This window comes from Rhamphochromis sp. 'chilingali' (genome assembly GCF_963969265.1).
Source record: "Rhamphochromis sp. 'chilingali' genome assembly, chromosome: 2".
NCBI classification, from domain to species: Eukaryota; Metazoa; Chordata; class Actinopteri; order Cichliformes; family Cichlidae; genus Rhamphochromis; species Rhamphochromis sp. 'chilingali'.
In genome coordinates this window covers 10,641,434-10,662,582 of record NC_137930.1, presented here as the reverse complement: position 1 = coordinate 10,662,582, position 21,149 = coordinate 10,641,434, and the positions used below count along the sequence as shown (strand labels likewise).

General features: G+C 41.4%; 1 protein-coding gene across 1 annotated transcript; it reads left to right on the top strand.

Moving 5' to 3' along the window:
* Positions 1-2,174: 2,174 nt before the first annotated feature.
* snrkb (SNF related kinase b) lies at positions 2,175-19,388 on the top strand. Its single transcript, XM_080872269.1, has 5 exons — positions 2,175-2,497; positions 4,298-4,655; positions 4,770-5,164; positions 15,545-15,686; positions 17,470-19,388. The coding sequence occupies exons 2-5, from the start codon at positions 4,420-4,422 to the stop codon at positions 18,554-18,556; spliced, it is 1,860 nt and encodes a 619-aa protein (XP_080728395.1). The 5' UTR covers positions 2,175-2,497; positions 4,298-4,419; the 3' UTR covers positions 18,557-19,388.
* The last annotated feature ends 1,761 nt before the right edge of the window (positions 19,389-21,149 follow it).

Below are 21,149 nucleotides of genomic sequence, written 5' to 3'. Positions count from 1 at the left end.
TCATGTTGACTGTGACAACAAATTCTATTCTTGGACTTGGAGAGTAGCTTTTCTGAAATAATCCTTATTTATGTTAAAACATTTAAAGGTTTTGGCTCTTCCCTTCCTGAGGGTTTGTGAGGCTTCTCCTCACAAACAGAAAATTTGAACATCAAATCAGCTCAGTGTTCACAGTTAAAGCTGTGTGCCTCAGATGACGACGATACCAGCTCCCAGCAAAATGAAAGAGATCCAAAATAATAAAAAATAGAGCTCTTGCCTCACATTGTTTAACATAAACTGGCCTAATTACGTGAAACTAACTATCACATTTAATGTGATCATCCATTATTGTAGCAAATGACAGAAAACAAGAAAAAGAAGAATAGGTCAACTTTAAGCCCTGATTTCCCTCGAGGCTTTCTGAGTCACTCTGTGTGATTTCCGGTCAAATGAATAAAGTCATATGGTCATGGGAAGACAACTGGTCAGGGGATCAGTGGGACAGATCCGCTACAAAAAAGGACTACAGGGAGACAGAAAGTGACCACAAAGCGAAAACTAATGCCATAAAAAAGAGGCAAAAAACAATCACAAATGCAAAACAATTCACACAGATGCATAAATTGCCCTACAAAGAGACACAAAACTATCCTAAATACATACAAATACAAAAATATTGCAAAGAATTCTGACTTATTTTAGGTTGGAAGGACCAAGGCAGTAGGACACATCTGCTAAACAATCAGTAAACTATAATTCCAAAACTATTCACACATATTCAAGATTCAAGGACTTCATTGTCAGTATAATATACACAGTATACAGCATACCGAAATGCCGTTTCACCCCAATGCTCATCTATGTGTTTATGGACCTTGCTTTGTGCACTGGTGCACAGTCTTGTTGGAACAGGAAGGGGCCATCCCCAAACTGGGAGCATCAAATTGTGCAAAATGTCTTGGTACACTGAAGCAATAAGAGTTCCTTTCACTGGAATTAAGGGGCCGAACCCAACTCTTGAATAACAACCCCACACCATAACGCCCACTCACCAAACTTTATACTTGGCACAGTGCAGTCAGAGAGTACTGTTCTCCTGGCAACCGCCAAGCCCTGACTCATCCATTGGACTGCCAGACAGAGAAGTGTGATTCATCACCCCAGAGAACACATCTCCACTCCTAGAGCCCAGTGGTTGCGTGCTTTACACCACTGCATCCGACGCTTTGAATTGGGTTTGATGATCCTTAGATCATCAAACCCAATTCAAAGCCTTAACCAAAGTCTTAACCATCTAAGACCATGGCTCACCCATTGCATGAAGCTCTCTGTGAACTGTTATGGAGCTAGTCCGAAGGCTACATGAAGTCTGGAGCTCTGTAGTGAGTGACTCTGCAGAAAGTTGGTGACTTCTGTGCACCATGCACCTCAGCATCTGCTGTGATTGTACTTGCTGTGAATGTTGACTAGTATGTCATGGCTTAGTTGCTGCCATTCTAAACCTCTTCTACTTTGTTATAATATCAGACAGTTTACTGTGGAATATTTATGGTTGCTATCATGGTACCATGCTGGAATTCACTCAGATCCTGGGAGCGACCCATTCTTTCACAAATGTCTGCATGCGTAGGTGCTTGAATTTATGCATCTGTTGAAGTGTTTGGAACACCAGAAATTCAAGATTTGGATAGGTGAGTGAAGACTTTTGGCAATATAGTGTATTTACATTTGAACTATGAAGAGAGAAAGAATATAAAAAGCAAAGATAACACACGCAAAAATTTTCACACTGAAACATAAAGTGGCTGTATGGGAACTGGGAACTGCCCTCCAAGGATCCAAAAGACAACCAAAAAGACAAATCTTCAACAATAACACTGAAACTAATGAAAAGAATTACAAAGAGGTGGCACAGAGAAGCATAAAGGAACTATAGATAGAAGGAAAAAGAGCGGTTGCAAAGAAAAACGAAACCAGCACAAAGACTCATGACATCTTTGATATCTTGTAAGGTCGAGGGCCCCGCTGTGCGTCTGTCCTGGGGCCCCTGTCCTGTCAGTACGCTATGCTATAGCTCTTTGTTCCCTGCTCCTGTTTACAGAGCGAAACACCTCAGCCGTTACATAATTCTTGGACTTCCGAAGCGTCCATTCAGTTATTTTCCTCTCCTCACTGCGTACAAGAGGCTCGCGACCGCTGGCTGCTCCGCGCGAGCGAGCGAGCGAGACGAAATATGCATTGACGTCAAAAGCTAGCCGGACACGCGCGCGCGCACGACAAGTTCCGTTCTGCAACTTCGATGAGCGGGCGCGCGGTCGCGGAGCTCGAGGACACGGAGAGAGTGCGAAGTGAGGCGGGCGGTCATGAGAAAAGTATGGACCGGGAACATGGGAGTGTTGTGAAAGACAGCAAGAAGCTGCCGACTCACACAGCAGAATTCAGCGGGGACACCGAGCGTGGAGCCGCGGAGTGACCGAAAGAGCCGCTCGCTACTCGGGATATTTACACGACAATGGTAAGTTAGCACCGCCGCCACCGCTGTATCTTCACAGCAGTAACGGCACTTTACTGCCGTAGCTCTGTCTGTGTCCGTGAGGTTGTTGGTAATGGTTGTTTTGGAGGATGACTACATGCGCGTGCGTGTGTGTGCCAACTCGGGACTGCAGTTGAGGCCAAGAAGAGAACAGCTGGCCTTAACACAAGTGTGGCAGCCCCGAGTCAGGATTACGGGGTGCAGTGGATGTGATACAACTGTACAACCGAGGACATTAGCACATATCTAAGACAGGGAGGCCTGATTCTGCCCGGAGAAGCTGTTCAGAGGGGCTTTAAATAGGCTGCCGATAATAGTGATGCTGCGTTATATACTGGTGATAAATAAATCATAGTGTAAAAGGTTGTAGATGAAAAAAACAGTTGTCCGTTTTGATAAAATCATATGTCTGCCTCAGAATAGCTCAAAAGGGTCCTCTGAGCCTTTGTTTGAAATGATTGTTGTAGTTGTCAGTGTAATCAAGTGAACGCTAACTCAAAAGAGATGCAAAACAGTTAGAGAGAAGGCACAAAAACAAGCAGAGATGATGCCAAATACACTCAAAACTCCCGTCAAAGAAGTGGAAAATGACTGCAAAGAGATGTTAAACAACTGCAGAGATACAACATGACAAAAAGTAGAGAAAAACAACTGTGGAAAGAGATGCACGGTGACTGCAGATACTCAAAACAACAGAAAAGTCACAGAGAAAAGCCCACTTAGAGATACAAAGAGATGCAAAAGTTTCTTCTGCTTATGGGAAGAAAAAAGTTGTGAAAACAACTACGGCGTGAGAAAAATAAAAGCTAAAAGTTTGGTGGAAAAAAACAATATTAGCTACATTTTTAACACTAAAAACTAAACCGAAAGCAAGCAGAGTCTGGGAAATAACTGAAACGAAATCAAAATGAAAACAGAAATGTAAAAAACTGACTTGCAGGTAGGCACAAAAGAACAATCACACCGTGAAGCAAAGGGACTCTACAGAAATTATGGAATAACTACAGATACAGAGTACCTACAGAGATGCAAAACAACCCCTAAGAAACAGTATTTACAAATTTTTTTAAGGTTTTATTCACTAAAGGGGCTATTAGCTGCCAATGGATACTTCAGAGGTGTAGAACAACGTTTTTTGTTTTTTTTTAATTTACTGGGCTTAAAGTTTTCCCACACAACAAAGATTTAATTTCTAGTAACTTTGAACAACATCTACTTTATTTTTCTGTTTTTCACCTTTATAGATGAACTCCCATCCGTGTGTTTACCTGTTTTCCTCCAACTGAATAACCTAATAAAAATCAAAAGAAAGCAGCAGTGAAGCTGGGGATGATATAATGATGATATCATCAGGTCTATTGCCACCTTGTGACCCTCTTAACCGAACTAATGACACACAAACACACTCGCGTACGCGCACAGATGTACATTATGGTTTCTTGTTACAGTATTGATTAAGCGTGCCATTTGTGCTTGATGGTGTTATTTGAGATGGAGCCAAACGCAGCCCCTCAGACAATAACACAATATTTTACACTCTGTTGCTCTTATTGCTAGACTGTAATTCTGCTACACTCTAATCTAGTCCTCGCTACTTAATTTAACCGTGTCCTGTTTTCTGTGCCTTTCGTTAAGCGATGTTTAATATCAGCCTCTTTCTGGTCCCGTGCCTGATGGCAGCAGCTGACCTCATCGAAAGCCCTTTTCCCTTCGGGCCAAAGGCCAAAATAATCAGCACAGTCAATTTAGTTTCATTGTGTTGTCATTTCTTTGTCCAACCAGGCGACTCTTCAGCAGTGAGGAACTTCGCTGCCTTGCACCTTCCCTCCCTTTTTTCAGTCCTTGACACCTTCACGCAACCAATTTCCACCTGCTCCCTTGTGAAGCCCCTCTCAGTTTTAAATATGGACTCCTCTGGAGGTATAAATGCTTCCCAGGATGAACATCCGGACCTGCAGAGCAGCCCTGGTCGCTCTGATCTCAGCGGACTGTACCATCTGGGTCGGACGTTGGGCAGGGGTCACTTTGCTGTTGTTAAACTGGGCCGTAATGTCAACTCGGGGCAACTGGTGGCTGTCAAGATGATAGACAAGACAAAACTAGATGTAATGGCAACGAGCCACCTCTTACAGGAAGTGAGGTATGAATGATAAAAAATAAAGATTGAACAGATACTGATCTCAGACTAAGAAGCTTGCTGTTCAAGATGAATGGTTGAAACCATCTTTGTTTAAATGTGTCCCTCCATTATCAGATGCATGAGGCGGGTGCAGCATCCCAACGTGGTTCGCCTTTACGAGGTCATCGACACACCCACCACTCTCTACCTGGTGATGGAACTGGCTGAGGGCGGTGACCTCTACGACTACATCCTCCGCCACGAGGGAGGCGTGGCCGAGGTTACCGCCAAGCGTCACTTCGCCCAGATTGTGCGTGCTGTGTCCTACTGCCACCAGCTGCATGTAGTGCACCGGGACCTGAAGCCTGAGAACGTGGTTTTCTTCCCTCAGCAAGGCGCCGTCAAGCTCACTGACTTTGGGTTCAGCAACTTATTCCAGCCCGGGATGATGCTGGCCACCAGCTGTGGGTCGCTGGCATATTCTGCTCCTGAGATTCTGCTGGGAGAAGAGTACGATGCTCCGGCTGTGGGTGAGACAGAGAAAATGTATTTTCTTTTTTGTATCTATGTGTTGTTATTTTGTTTTGTTTTTTAAGCGCTGAGCTTGAGATCAGAGATTTTAAAGCTGCCAGGCAAACCTGGACAAAGGGAGGCAAACATAAAATGCAAATTAGTCTTATATAACATCATCATATTTAGAAATATCCGCTTTGTTGGCTTTGTTTTTATACTCTGTTATTATGGTAATATTATGAGGGGGGAAAAACAATATTTGACAAACTGTTGAACAGTGGTAGAATGTAAGAGTATTTTTAGTAGGTTTATGATATATCCCACAGAAATACTCACAATACTCACACAATACTTCCTTGTGTTCCTAAATAAATTCCAAGTAAATAATTATATTGTAGTCATTAATTCTATATCTACATTTAACGAGGCAGTAATCAGCTGCCTCGACAGTGAGTTCCTCATCCTTTGGATGGACTAGCTTGCCTTCTTGGCCTGCTCTGCAAGCCTCCAGCTTACCTCAGAGCTCCAGAACAGAAAAAAGGACTATGCACTCCAAGAGAGTGAAGCTGGAGTCCATCTGGCTGCTGAACGAAAGCCTCGAGACAGCTGAACAACCACCATAATAGCAACATGCATGTCTCTACAGACACACTAGCCAGGAAAGACTGTAGGTAGTTGTTGTCTCAGTTATATAAAGTGTCAATAATAAACAAAATATATCTGGGTGGCCCTCTCAAGTACAGTGGGAAAAACTCGCAGTCCAGTAAAACCAGTGACAGGGGCTCATAAGTAGACAGGTGAGCACAAACTGCACTGGAGTGTTTGTATTATCAAACTTGAACATTTTTAAAGTGTAAATAGCAGACATTGGTCAGTTCTACCTCCTCAAATATGTGATAATGAACTTTGTTTTGTGTATTGGAATGCTTAAGTTGTTATGCATTCTAACACATACACGACGGAGAAATTAAAGCAGTCAGTGTGCTCTATTTTTTCTCGTAAAATCGATTAATAGAGAAACAAATTTACAGATTTTTCAAAAAATGAAATGATTAAAGGCCTCTGTACTTTTGAGCGATGCCCAGAGGTTGCATGCAGCATCAAAGTCTTTCTTTTCTTTGATTAGCATGTGTAATTTTGCCATCGAGGCTTCAATATCTGTTTCATGTCATTTAATTATTTTCCACTCTGAGCAGAGCAAACTTGCCTGAGGGTAAATTCAGTAGCTTTCTACCAGACGCCTTATCATTGTCGGCACCCACATCAGATTTTACCCATTCGTCATGGGAGCAAAGTTGTTAAAATATACATTTTCGTCTGAGGATTTTAACATTTCTTTTTCTTAACCTTAGATTAAGTAGTTTAGAAAAACTTACTTTTTTAAAGTCTGGTTGACGGCTGTTGAAGATCTTTTGTTCACACAGTAGAGTCAGCAGATTAGGTAAGATAAGATGAAGCTGTTTTGTCATGTGCTGTTGCCAATGGGTGGAAAAATTACTGATTGTGTTTGATGCAGCTGCAACAAACTGCTAACACAGTCAAAATTCACCAACAAGCCTGTATTGTCTGTTTCCGTGAGCCCAACTGTTTGTGTGGGTGAACAGTAGGTGCCCATATTTGTCTCTTTGACCCTGTGTAGGTATCCCTGTGCATTTCCTTGTGTCTCAGTGTGTCTCTTCCATATTTGTGTGCTAGTATGCAATTGTCTGTGTGTGTGTGTGTTTGTATATCCGTTGAGGATTAGTGTGTGTATCTGGGTCAGTCTAAGCAAGCCAGCCAGTCATGAGCCAACTGGGCACGTTCTGCAGAGGAACCAACCACTGCAGCTCACCAGCATGCCCCCACTCTGCATAACAAGCATTTGTGTGTGTGTGTGTATGTGTGCGAGAGGGAGATGAGGACAGAGACAGATAGCAGATAGAGAAACTACTGTGCATCACTGTTTATCCTTACTAGAAAGGCTGCTCTGTACTGTTGGGATTTGTGGGAGTTTAGAGGTGAAGCCGGCAGATAGATTGTGGGATTTGAGTTTATAGAAACAGAAGGAGAATTGAGGGATTTGGTCTTGCGCATCCCGGGGGGGCAGGCAAACTCAGCATGTGGGCTTCAGGGATGTCGGTGGTCTTATCTGCTAAGCTGGAATAGGCTGGATTTCGGCAAGGTCTGGTTGCCGTTCTGTCAACTACAAATGCATCTGTCTTGAATGTAAAATAGTTTGTGCTCTTGCAGAAGGGCTTTTACTGGCATTTGCACATGTAAATGGATCAAAACAAGAAAAACTGTAATTTAAGAAACCAGTGCTTTGAATTTGCTATATTGTTTATGGGTGTCGTAAAGATGAGAATTGTGATCTGAAGAATCTTTTCACACGCACACATAACTTCAGCATGACTTACAAGTTGCATTAGTTCCTTTTTAATGTCACTTCCTGTTTCTAAAAGCGTCCACTCGAAGGGCGTCCATTGAAATCCATTTATTATTATTACATCCTTTAAGCCTGTTTTCTGCTTCACTTGACTCGAAGCGCATTTTTCTGTTCTATTTTTGCTCGTCTTAGTGTGACTCAAACTGTAGATTTCATGTTTATGTCGTCACTTTGACAGAAATGTACACTTCCATCACTCCGTGCACACATGCATCTATATATTCATGAATGTTTGTCGTAATCCTGAGCTGCACAGAAGAAGAGATGTCCCTCAGTGATCTCAGCTTAGTAAGATGACTCATAAACCTATCTTTGCACGCACACACACAGACTGCAGTCTGTGTCCGTTTGATATTTCAGTCTGATATAATCAGGCTGCTGTGGGGATTTTGTTTTATACTTTAAAGCCTGAAAGTATACTAGATGTACATCTGATAACTTTATACAGGATGTCACCAAACCAGTAAATCGACAAAGCAGCTTCTGTGGCTTTTCAAGGGGCTTACATGTACTATAATATTGGACTGACATGCAGGGGAGAGGGGATCTATTTTAACTGTTCAGCCTTCTTACCCACAGTTCTAGTTATGTGGTACAAAAAGCAATATAAAGCAGCAGCTAATAATCTGAAACTTCTCTTCAGGGGGGCAATAATTTGAAAGACACCATGCAGCATGCTCGGCAATGCTTGCTACCTAGATAGCATAACATTCTGTAAAGTCGGAGGATGAAGGATGAGAGCTCTTTCTGCTTCTGAGCTCAGAGCTCCTCCTTACACAGCGACAGGGAATCAAGTGAGGCCGAGATCATGCATGATGATAAAAAGTGTACAGAAAGTTTTGAAGAACTCCGAATGGAGATCGTACCAACGCTGCAACACTAATAAGCTTGCTGTATGCTGACTGTGTTTAAAAAAACAGCAGCAACAATAAGAGGTGTTGTATCTGACAGAAGAAGATAACAGGCAGCCTGCTAAGGACTGGCTCTGTACTAGCCCCTTTGTCAGATGTTAATGTTTGTTAATGAAAGCATATGAGTACATTATTTGTTGTTTTGGTTTAATTGGTTTTATTGTTTCTTTATGTATGATGACATTAAAACCTTCTAGCAGCAGAGTGAAGCATTATAAACCAATAAAAATGTTGTCGTGTTCAAAAGTCATATTATTATTATTATTAATAATAATAATAATAATAATCATAATAAAACCCTAATATACTGTAAAACTTTCAAAATCTGCAGTCCAGCAATAGTTAACATGCAGCTTGATTGAAGACGTGGTGCTGGTGTTTGATGACGGTCATATGATTTAGAGTAGAGGCAGGAATGTCTGCAGGACTTCTTGCCTTTGAAAAAGATAAACACTGCAGTTACATAATATCTGCCCTTTACCGTGTGCGTGCATGTGTGTACACTTTCTGCACTCTAAGTGTAATTGTTAGGCTTCACAGACCAAGGTCATCGTGTTAACGATATATGTGGGTCTTTTCCTTATTTTTCCCAGTCACTGGCTAATGAGAATTAGTTTGTCATAAATTAAAGAGGACAAAAATAGTAGCTTATCAGTGTGGGAAAGAGCTCTTCCTGAACAAATGTAAATATGACAGCAAGAGGTGAGTTATGACAAAGAGTAGGGCTGTGCAATATAGTTGAGGGAAATGTCAGATAAGAAAAAAGGAAGAGCTAAAGTGGTCGGGTATGTTCTGTACAGGAGGAACTTCTGCTTTTGGCTGATTATTCTGAGAGTCAGCTACAAATGTTTGTGTTTCTGACAGCTGGTTGCCATGGAAAGGTTCAGCAAAATGCACTAACGTTATAAAGATGGCATAATCAGAAAGAAAAACTCCAAATGTGATAGAGGAAAAGCTGCTTTTTTACAGACTGAAGCATTAAATGTATGGGCTTTTTTGTGTCAGTTAGATTCTCTAAATACCTACATGCTAGATACAATGCTTAGTAAGTCAGAAACAGTAATGAAATCTGGGGGTTACAGGTGGCTTTGAACTCTTTGATGTGCTCTCCAGTGTCGACAAATGTGTTCAGTCTTTGTATCTGGCTGCCACATCATACACACCACTCATTTGTCTGCTTTAGGGTGGAGGGTCATGGCTGCTCATTACCCAGTGGGGAGTAGCACATGTAAAGCCCCCTCTGAACATCCTATTTTAGACCAAGGAAGAGCTTCTTTACCGAGAGGTTTTCCGCACAAAACCTCTTTGTTGGTGTTTTCATATCAACCTCAAGGCTGCTTGACTGTTTGTAGCAACAAGTACTTTTCCAAAGCTTGAAAACCACAGCACCAGCAACGTTGACACATACTAGGAAGTATAATGGTGCAGTGAACAGATTATCTCTTAGCAACTAAATCCAAAAACAGATGCATCCTTCTTGGGGGGAATATTGTGCAACAGTGTGCATCAGTCGATGTTTCTGGGCACAGCATGTGATATGTAATGGCTCTCTCTTAGGACCTAAGAAATGCTTCTCAACTTTTTTTTTCTTGTTCTTTTAAACAGTCTTTGCTGTCACCTGCCCGAAAGTAGCCTAAAGGGTTATTCTGCGTCAGGTCAGCAAACGCTTCCCACCTGACCGTCTCAATCCAGGAAAATGATGCACTTTTTTTTAATAGGAATTCAACATTAAACATGCATTTTGGCATATTTTTTAAAATTCCAGTATTTCAGAATTTCATGTTGGATAAGAGAGCAACATGAAAGCAACATGGCTTTCTGTGATACCAGGGCGGGGGGGAATTTTCTGTTAATTTAATGAACTGATGGCATATCCATAAATGAAATTGATTGCTAAAGTATTTTAAATGGCATCATCCTATTCTGAATAAATAAATACATTCTTAATGTGTTAAACTTCAGTAGTCAGTGTAAGGCTTCAGTCACACAGGCCTGGAGACCTGTCGGCAACCAGTATATTATCTGAGGTGGAGATATCTAGTAGTTACTGGTTGATTACATGGCCAGTGGCTTCTGGAGATTTCTGGAAATTGCTAGCTGAATTGGTCACAAAAAAAGTGTACGGTGCTGCACCGAAAACCTCCTTGCAATTGCTTAGGTTGCCTGCAGGTTGCCATGGTCACCAGTACTTTGTATTACTCATCAAATGGCAGTGAAATTGTGACCAAATGTGTTGGTTGCAGCAGTAAGATACAACTTTTATTTTGAAGGTGTTTACAGTGTCACTATAGTTTGGTGAGAAAATAGCGAGCATTTGCAGACGAATCGGTACATGTCATGCAAACTGAAGGCAACAGCAGCAATCTGTTAGCAACTAAAGCAGTCATTAGCAGGGTTTTGGTGCAGCAGCCACTCACCAGTCAGTTGAGACTGTTCTTATATAGACATTTTTCCCAGAGATTTCCAAGGAGGTCACCAACTGGTCTCTATTTTAAGATATCAATGGCACAGCAAAATAAGTTCCTGACTTTGTCATAAGAGTGCCTACAGAGCAAAACCTTGTTTGAATACTTTTCTGTTGTGTTTAAGGGGGGAACTGTACTTCCTGACTAGTTCAGCTACTTTTGTGTGGACTCTCCAGTCTGCTCACTGTAAGCTTCACATTTGTTTTAAGGGGATGAACACATGATTCAGTAGCAATATTAGTAAAATTACATTTACCAGAACAACCTGAAAAGTATCTGTATGAATGCCAGTTTTGGTCCAGAATAGTTCGCTAAATGTAATTTGCCTGAATTTTTGATACGCACTGCAAAAAAATTTAATAAAAACTATCACATTATTTCATTAATGTTCCAATTTAGCGTTTTGGCCGGTGTTGTTATTTACTATTGTTTTAAGTTTATTACTGCATTTCTTTTGAAGTAACACAGTTTCATGTCAAGGTAACCACACCAGATGACTTCACAGTTATTAAAATAATATGAGTATGTATTTTCATGTATTGACAACTTCCTTCCTTATCAAGATTTTTATGAAAGACTTAGAAGATAATCATATCAAAATAATAACATTTCCCAAGATCATGAGAAATTCCTGTAATACATCGGTTACTGATGATCTAACAGCATTTTTCATGCTGGCCAAATGTGGGCAAAAAAAGGGCTGCATTTATATTTAGTCTGAACTTGAGGACCCGTTGGAAACGAGTCAGCTGTGCTGACCCTTTCTGACGTATTTGGCCTTGAAAAGTGTACTTAAAAGGAGATGGCCCCAGTAGAGAACCACAGATCAGTCATTAACTCTTTGAAGCTGCAGTGAATTCTGTGCACGAGGTTTTGTATCGCAACAGTTTTCATAGTTTAACTTATTTTCTAACGTGATTCAGCCTATATCTGCATCTGGTTTGTGTTTACTTTGTATGGATGTATGTGTGTGTGTCTGCTGTTGATCTTTGTCCTGTCAGCAGGCCACTAATGCATGGTAAGAATGTGTGATATTCCCCAGTGAGCAGAGAAAAGTACACTCCCAGCACTCAGTGGTTTCTCCTCCCTGTTGCATAATACGTCCCTGGACCAATATTAGCGTGTGCATGAGCGTGCGTGCGATAGTCGTGTGGTGAGAACTGAGGGCTCTTGTTTGGACTGTCATGAGAACAATGTGGAACAATGGCTGGATGTCTGATCACATACGGGGCTGTTACATGTGAGAATCACTGGATGGAGGAGGATTTGAATGTACCACAATGTTTTATTATACTCCTAAAAATATTTTTGAAATCCTTTTATGTCTGACTTGCTCAGGATTTAATAAGGAGGGTTTTGTTTTGTGTTATTATAACGGTGTGTGTAGCTGCAGGCACACTGCATCTCTGCAGTTTCAGGATTACCTGTGCCCTAAAACATGTCCACTATTATGTGTTATTTTAAACTAATGTGAACTAAATTAGTTGCAAAACTGATTGCACTGCAAGTGTGCTGTGTCCACAAGGGCTTCAATTCTGAGAAACGGATGTCGATATTTAGAAAACAAACAGCATCTCAGGGTTATGGTTAGCAGTCTAGCAGTCTCAGGTAATACATGTGTCATTTTTATTATTAACTCTAAACCTCCCCCACATTTTCCGTATAAATGTTATTTATTGTGGTTACTGCTCGTCTTTCTTGTAGCACCAGTGTGGGACAGCTCTCCAGTTTCATTGAACTATTGCATAAAGTTTGACAATTATGTGGTTTGATGACCACATCCTATGGGGTAGCTGCATAGGCAGAGACCACATTTACTTACTTCTGGTGCAAACATTTCGTTCTATAAGCAGGCCTGAAATATGACAGATACTAGGTTACTCCTAGTAGGATTTCAAAGGGTAAAGAGTTCGAACATGTGCATCCGGTGCTTTAAATGGAACAAATCGAATCGGCAGATTGCTGATTCACTTTGTTCCATTGAATCTTTTTTTTTTTTTTTTTTTTACTGGAAACATTTGTGTGTAGCGTGTTAGCATGTGTCTGTTAGCACTGAATGCAATAACCTTTAAAATCAGAATCAGAATACTTTACTAATCCCTAAGGAAATTGTGTGGGTTACAGTTGCTCTAAGACAGTAACAGACTAACCTAATTAAATAATATGATATATTACAAAGAAAGATCACTAATATATACAAATCACTTAAATATCAAGACTATTATAGAGGTGAAATATATATGATTGACATTTAACTCTAACCTGTAAAACATTTGTTATTTTACTGTAGAGCATGTGCAAAGGGTGGAGCTATTACGGTGTGTACAGTGTATTACATGGAGGAGTTGTACAGGGTCGTTCAGTGGTGCTTTTTGGTTATCTCAGTCTCTCCAATCTGTTCAATGTGTCTCAGATCTAAAAACCAGTCTGCCTACGGCCCAACTCCATTCTCTCCCACTCTTTCCCTTTTATTGTAAACTAGTAAAAGTTTTGAAAAAGCCCTCCAAAATAAAAATAAAAAATAGCTGGGGTATATGTGTAAATTAATTAATTTCAAAAGACGAAGCGATTGTCATACATAACATAACTAAACTCTAAAAAGCACTTGTTGTACTACTACTGTTTTATTTGTACTCATTTCTTTGTTTCATTAAGAAAAAGGGAAATCGAGGCAGCAATTTATTGACATATGCAAACATAAATGGAAATACAGTGTAAGGCGGGTCTTTGTTTTTTGTTTTTGTTTTCCTGGTTCTTAAGGTCATAATTTTCAGATACTGTTTCTGTGTTGCTGATAGATTTAAGGGACTCCCACTTCTTCTTTTTGTCCAATTTCCTCAAATTTATTTTGCTGAAATATGGTAAGTTTTCAGCTAATCCCTCTTTGGTAATCATCCTGTAGGTACAAAACTGCTATTTTATGCATGTCTCTTGGCATTTTTCAACTAAATTCAAATAGAGAAATCTGATCAAACTGTCTGCTTTTGCAACAAAGTATCTTTCTGGATGACTTTTTGGTCTCGTTCAGTAATATCAAGTCTCTTTTGATACAGCGTGATGTTCATTTTTTAAACGTCAGTTCCCTTCAGATTTAAACTGGTTGTGTCACTGACAAATGTTACTAAATGAGCACGCTGTGTCCCCTTAGTTCATTATCTCATAACACAACCTCATTAACCAGTGATGATTGTCTTTCTCACAGTCAGGAGTACAGCTTAATATTTTATTACTGGTGTGGACAGTTAGTTTGAACCGAGATTATTGTTCATGTTGTGATATCACTGATGTCACAGGTTGAGCCTTAAGCTGAATTAAAGGACAAGTAATATGAGCTGGTTAATGAAGGATTGATAGTTAAGAAGCTGAGGCACTAAAATCTTTAGGATTTCGCCCCTTGGAACGGTCAATGTTTTTGAATGTAGGTATTTGAATTCTGACGAGCGTTACGGCTTTTACCAGACCTCGCCTGCTTTAACCATGCATTAACAGCCCCTCAGAGGTATCGCAGTACAGGCATGACAAGTGTTTGTATCATAGTTTCAGTCTCGGTTTCACAGCTGTAATTCTTCTGCAGGAAAGAACACAAAAGATGTGTAAATACGCTTAAAAAAATTAGTTTTAATAGCTTTATATGTGGAGCGCAGTGTTCCCTGAAGAATCCACAGTGGAGGGGAAAACTGAAAGATTAGCAGCAAAAGCTGTAAAATCAAGGTCAGACCACTTTAATTACCCTTTAGGTCGCACACGAAGGAAACGGGATATCAGCAGAGACAGGTTTTAGCGATGAAGATTTACGATCTGTGATATTTACAGTGTTACATTGGGGCTGGCACACAATGCAAACAGTGTTCAGTGTTCTTTTTTCCAGTGTTTGGGAAGCAACACGAGAAGAGGCATAAAAGATAGAAGGGAGTTCATTCTCAGAATAGCACAACACCACAACAAGCCATCTGTTTGTTATGGCCTTCAGCCCTCAGATCGCTTTCCTCAGCTTGCGTGAGTTTCCTTGACCCGGCTGCTGTGTTCTTGCCTCACTGAGGCCGTTTTGAGTGTGAATCGACTTCCTCTTGCTACATCAGGACGGGAGAGGGAGGGTAGGCAAGTGGAAAAGGGGAAGGAAAGGGAGGAGACGGGAAAAGGGCACGCTGTCAGCAGTGCTGTCGGTCAGGAAGCCCGGGCATGTGTGAATGTGGTTTTACAGTCGGGGTCAGGAGCGCTTAGCCGAGTTGTCTACAGCTTAGCGCTTAAAGTTTTGACTCTTAAAAACCGGACATCCAGCTGTTACTCACAAGCTTTCCTCTTAGATTGTTTCACGTCATTGAGGAATGCAGTAGTTTAATCTGAGCTGCTCTGTTGTGTGTACCCTGACCCTAGACCTCACTGTTGCTCTAAGGCAGACAGGAGACCACTTGAGATCAATGAGTAGAGCTACATTCAAAAAGGCAATTTTTTAAATACCCTATCTGACCCGTGGAGCTCGGAGTATTCTAACTATGATGAGAGAGCAGAGGGATGGGAGGCTATTTTCAGTCTGGAAATTATTTGCTATTTAAGGCAAATTTTTGTGATTTTTGTGTGTGTGTGTGTGTGTTCCAGATATCTGGTCTCTGGGGGTGATCCTCTACATGCTGGTGTGTGGAGTCCCTCCCTTCCAGGAAACCAACGACAGCGAGACTCTGGTCATGATTTTGGACTGTCGTTACTCCATTCCTGAACATGTGTCTGACGAGTGCAGAGAGTGAGTAAAATCTTAGCTTACAATCAAGGTCCTCTCAGGCCAGATCTTCAGAGGAAGAAAAAGGTTTTATTATTCTGAATGCTTTATTTTTGATTTCTCTGCCAGAGGGTTCTGCTGTTCAGTAGATGAGTTAAAAATCTGCTGACCGTAAAATCATCTCATTAGCGTGCGTTTCACTGAATAATTTCAGTGTCCTAGTTTCCTCAAAGGCTCCATTACCCTGCTGCACATATAGTTCTCCCTAACAGTGTGAGAATCATCCCAAACATTGCAACACAGAAACTTCTGGGTCTTTAGTTTTGCTAATCCGGAAACAAAATAAAGCTCACAGGTGCACATCTGTCTTCACAATCTTACCTTCACTCCTAACAGTCTGATCCAAAACACACACACTGGGTTAATATCGGGACAGCGTTAACACCTCCAAACCCAGTTACAACCTCTGCAGGATGTCCTGTGAACATAAACCAGGAAGTTCTCAAATCCTAATAAGTCAATTCAAATACACAACATTAATTTTCAAAAATCAGATATGTATTTTCTTGCCTGTTGTCCACATTGATGTAATTTTGTTGTGGGGGTTTTTTTTTATGAGGAAAGGAGAGAATTGGGAGCTAGATGTACCGCCCCCACTCACAAGGAGATTACCTCTGATTGGGTCACTTCCAAACCTTTCTACATAACTTCATTAGTTTGATCGCCGATCTTGGATCTGGTCTCTGGAGGATATTTTCATCTTGTTTTAATTTGTTGATAAAAGTGTCAGTACACGTCATCTTTTTTTCTTTTTTTTTGTCCTTGTGCATTCATTTTTACCCCTTAGCTGAGCAGGCGGCGTGAACACGATAACTCGAGGCAACGCAGGATTATGATATTGACTACTACTAAATATCCTAAACAAGTTCAAATTTCAATGATCTCGATCAAAGGGTCAGAGGTCAAATTTTCTGAAAAACTTGAGAATCCCATAACTCAAGCAGGAAGTCACATAGGATATTGACATTTATACCACAGGTGCATCTACTAAGAGTCTGAGGGTCCGCATTGGCGACCGCAAATATTTTTATTAGTTATCGTCTTGTTTTTTTGTGAGGGAAAAGGTCATTGAAAAAAAATGTGATGTAAATTTAGTCTGAGCGACATGTCACATTGAGCTCCTTTGTGTGTTCAGATTACTGGCCAGTAAACCAACAATAAATCTGACTTTCAGCAGCACGCCACTTTTTAGGCTCATTTCACGGTTCTTGTCATCATCGAGCCGTTTCCGTACGACACGGGCACCATTAGAAATACATCGTTTACACACCGTTTTTTATTTACATCACAAGTGGGGAGTCAAAGGCCTTAGCCTTGAATACCAAAGAGTGTGTGTGTGTAAAAAAAACAGAAGCTTTATTTCCATCTTCCTCCCCAAAGGTTTTTTCCAGCTTGTCTTCGGTCTTCTGAGGTTAAAAAGGCAGCAGCCATAAATACTCTCTGCCCTGTGGTTTTTGTCAGATTATCTGCAGCAGCAAACACATCCTCGAACATCTGACCCGGCACTTGTCATATGACTCTGCCCTCGGTCACACAATGGTGTGTTTCAATTGAGAAGAGGAGCTGAATAGAACAGAAGATCCTTCTGGACATACGGGTTTTAATAAGTGTGCCGATGGCCTAGATCAGATCAGAATCAGGTCGTTTTCTGTGTCAAATCAGTCGCTCCAAAAGCTTATCGCTTAAAGTATAACAGACGTTTACATCACCTCCATCAAACAATAAAATTCTCTGTCTTTCCTGTCAGTCTGATCTCCAGGATGCTGCAGAAAGATCCATCTCGCCGCTCCTCACTTGATGAGATTGAGGCTCACCACTGGCTCCAGGGGTTGGATAACGCCCTCCTCAGTCCAGAGGCCCCACCGCACTGGCTCTCAGGGGCCCTTTCTCCCAGCTCTCCCCACTCAGGAGTGCCTGAGTGCGGGGATCTACTCGCTGCAAGGCCATCGTCTGACAAGCCCTTCCCTGCTCCGTGGCAGCCCAGCCTCAGCTTCACCCTGCGTCCACCTCCAGCTGAAGAGCCTCCCATCACCAAGAACCTTCCTGCACTTCAGCAGATCTGTGAGGAGGAGGAGGAGGAGGAAGAAGAAGAAGAGGAGGAGGAGGAGGAGGAGGAAGAGAACGAAAGTATGATAAAAGAAGGGGAAGGCTCTGCCTCTTTACTAGAGGGAGAGCCAGAAAGAGAAACTAAAAAGACACAGGATGGAGCAGACAATCAAGACAGCAGTGAAGAGGAAGAGTTAAGAAGCTCATTGGAGGTGATGAAGGAGGGGGACAAAGCAGAGGTGGAGACAGAAATCAAAACTGAAGACAGTGGGTGTGTGATTTCAGATCAGCCAGTCAGTCATGGAGACAGGCTGGTCAGTCAGATTCCTGAAGTCTCGCCATTCTCCCAGCTGGCTTTGGGTGTGCCGTGCTGTCAGGGCCAGCATGACATCACAGCCCGAGAGGAAGGAAAGGACGAGGAGGTGGAACCCAACAACAACACCAACAAACCCCATCCTCCTCTCCCTAAACCTGACCCCCATCACTCCCCGGTGTCCTCCGCCAGGCGGAACAAGATGGAGCTGCAACGAGGAGGACGAGAAGGCGACAGGGGAGGAGAAAGCGGTAGAGATGACCTCTTAACAGACAGGTGTCAGCCCCACAGCGCAGCGACGACCCGGGAGGAGTCTGCCCCAAGGGTGGAGCAGGGAAAACGGCACAGCGTGAAGCTTCGTGAGCGTCTCTTTCAGTTTCCTCTGTGTGAGAAAGCTCTGGCCTTCAACATACCGACACACAACAAGCCCAAGATCCTGCCGCTGGCTCAGTACAACTGCTGCCACGTGCTCTAAGTGAAACCGGCCCCGGCGATATTTGTTGTGCTGCTTCCACATTAGGGAGACAAGGGCTGTTTAGCGGTCCGCGGGTCACCGGCTACCGAGAACAAATCGCGTGAAGCGGCAGACCGCTGAGCTCGCTGCTGAGGCTTTCTGCCGCTGAGTGTACATGAAGGACCGTGTACAGCTTCATACGTGCAAACACTCCGCTCTAGCACTTTGCTCGTCTGGTAAACACCCAGAGAGCTGGTGCTGAGTACAGTAGTCAAACTTAGTAGAACCTCGTCCCTTTGCTGCTGTGTACAGGAGCCACCACAGAACTAAACGAGACTGTTTCCAATGTGTAGCTTAGAAACTTTACTGGACCTAACTGTATATGAACTTGGGAGACTGAAGAAAGAAGGTGATGGAGAGAGAAGAGAGAGAGATCTGATAACCACAAGCAGTTTTTATTGAATAAGCTAAAGTCCATTTTATTTGTTTGATGGTGCCTAACAGCATAAAATGGATTCATACTTCACATCACAGCGGTGTCATTTTAGTCTCGACTGCAAAAGCTCTGAAAGTCATTAATTGATTATCTTCTACAGATTCCTTATTTTATTACATATGTATAAGATGGACCTTTAAACTAGAGCTGCAAGTGTTTTTTTTATTATTGATCAGTCAGCCAAATATTATGATGGATTTGTTTATTTTGTCAGGAAACTGTGAGAAAGGGTGTTTGACCAGTGGACCAAAACCTGAATTCTCTTTAAATTGAGACTAAAAAAGAGGTTTTTAAAAAATAGACAGATTTGACATCATGAGAACATCGACTGTTGGATTTTTTTTTTTTGGAGAAAAACAGATAATTATTAAAATAGCTGCAGATTTTTTTTGGGATGCACAGATGTATTATGTGACCGTCTACGCGCTTTATTTGGAATCTGATTCTGCTGCAGAGTAGCACTACTTTCCTTTTGCACATCCTGCCTGTGTTTGAAAGCTCTTATTATAAGCTGTTGTAAAGAAAGACGGAGACTGTTATGATATGATAGGACAGAGATGATATGATTTCCTGTCCTCTTAATCCTTGTTTCATACATATATAAATATATATTAATAGAATGGCTTGTCCTAACTTACCATATAAAGTGTTTCTAGACTCACTGGTCACTGATTGGGATGCAGATCTTCCATTTTTCTTTTTAATTCTGCTAAACATGGTAACTTTTTTTATTATCATTATTATTATTATTATTATTATTATTTTGGATGAGCAGATATAATGTTCCTTGATTAATTTTTTTTATAATGCGACAAAGATATGAATTCTCTAAAGAGATATGTGACTTTGCGCATGTTAATACTGTCATTTATCACAATATACCTCCACGTGTCTTGGACCTGACAGGACAGTCGTTGTTTCTATGTTCTCGTGTGACTGTAATTACCTTGAGGTAACCCACTGAATAATGAATTGCACACAGTATGACTACTGTAGCTGGCAGCTTTTAACAAGCGGTGTCCGGGGACTGGATGGCTAGATTTGTTGATCATTCGGCCCCAACCACAATGGCTTGTTATTGTGTAGCCGAGGAGACTCCATGTGGGATTATTTTGACATATAATGGCTCTGTGTGTTCTGTATTTTTTCCTTTTCGACGCAGATACAAAGGTGTAATGTTTTGTAGGGTGACAGAAGGTCAAAGCTGTACAATAAGCTACATCTTGCTCCTATAGTTCAGTAACCAGAGCTTGCTGTTGTCAGTCACTGCAGCTTCATGAGCTCAACAAATTGGATTTCTCATCAGGACCCGCCATCGTCGGTTCCCCACCTACATAAAGAGCGGCCGTCACGTGAAATCTGATTATCGCTCATGTTTCATCAGCCGTGGAAGCATAAAATCTGTGCAGTAGAGGGATAAAATTATTTGCTTCTGTGTGATTGCAGCCTGTCTTTCCTCAGTGCGTCTCTGTCTACTGACCTGCATTATAACTAGGACCACATCTCTATGGAGCCATGAACTTATTTTTCTGTATTTATTTATTAAAATGGAATAAGTCAGCAGGATGGATGGTGTGCAGTCTGTTTATTTCACAGAAACTCGCATTGAAAACAAAATGCTCTTCTTGAAAAGCTCATTTCCACCTTTATGTTTTTATTCTCTACTTGATTCACAGTTCATAAAATCCTTACTACCGATCCACTGAAACAAGCTGTTTTAGCTTCTCACCCTTTAATGCAACTTTCTTCTGATTGGCTGCTCCTTTAAAACGAAAGATGCAAATAGCAGGTAGGTGGGGCTTCTGTGACCAGAGTTTTTGGATCACAGGGAGTACTAGTAAATACACTGACTTCCTTATAATTTTTTTAAATTATTATTATTAACTGACAAGTGGCAGAGGAAACTTTCACACCATGCCTTTAGGAAAAGAAACAAAACATTATGAAAACACCTCACCACACACAAAACTGTAAATATTTGTCACTGTTAAATAGTTTAATATTACTGCTGCAGATGTTTAACGCTGACATCCCTTTGAATACTTTCTGTATATGCAATAATACTTTTAAATACAGGATTTTTCTGTTTTTCAAGCCCTCAGCTGTTGGCTTTCAGAG

Coding starts and splice junctions, on each gene's coding strand:
- snrkb (XM_080872269.1), top strand. CDS start 4,420: ATGGACTCCTCTGGAGGTATAAATGCTTCCCAGGATGAACATCCGGAC. Junction 5,165..15,544: donor GTACGATGCTCCGGCTGTGG/GTGAGACAGAGA, acceptor TGTGTGTTCCAG/ATATCTGGTCTCTGGGGGTG. Junction 15,687..17,469: donor GTGTCTGACGAGTGCAGAGA/GTGAGTAAAATC, acceptor CTTTCCTGTCAG/TCTGATCTCCAGGATGCTGC.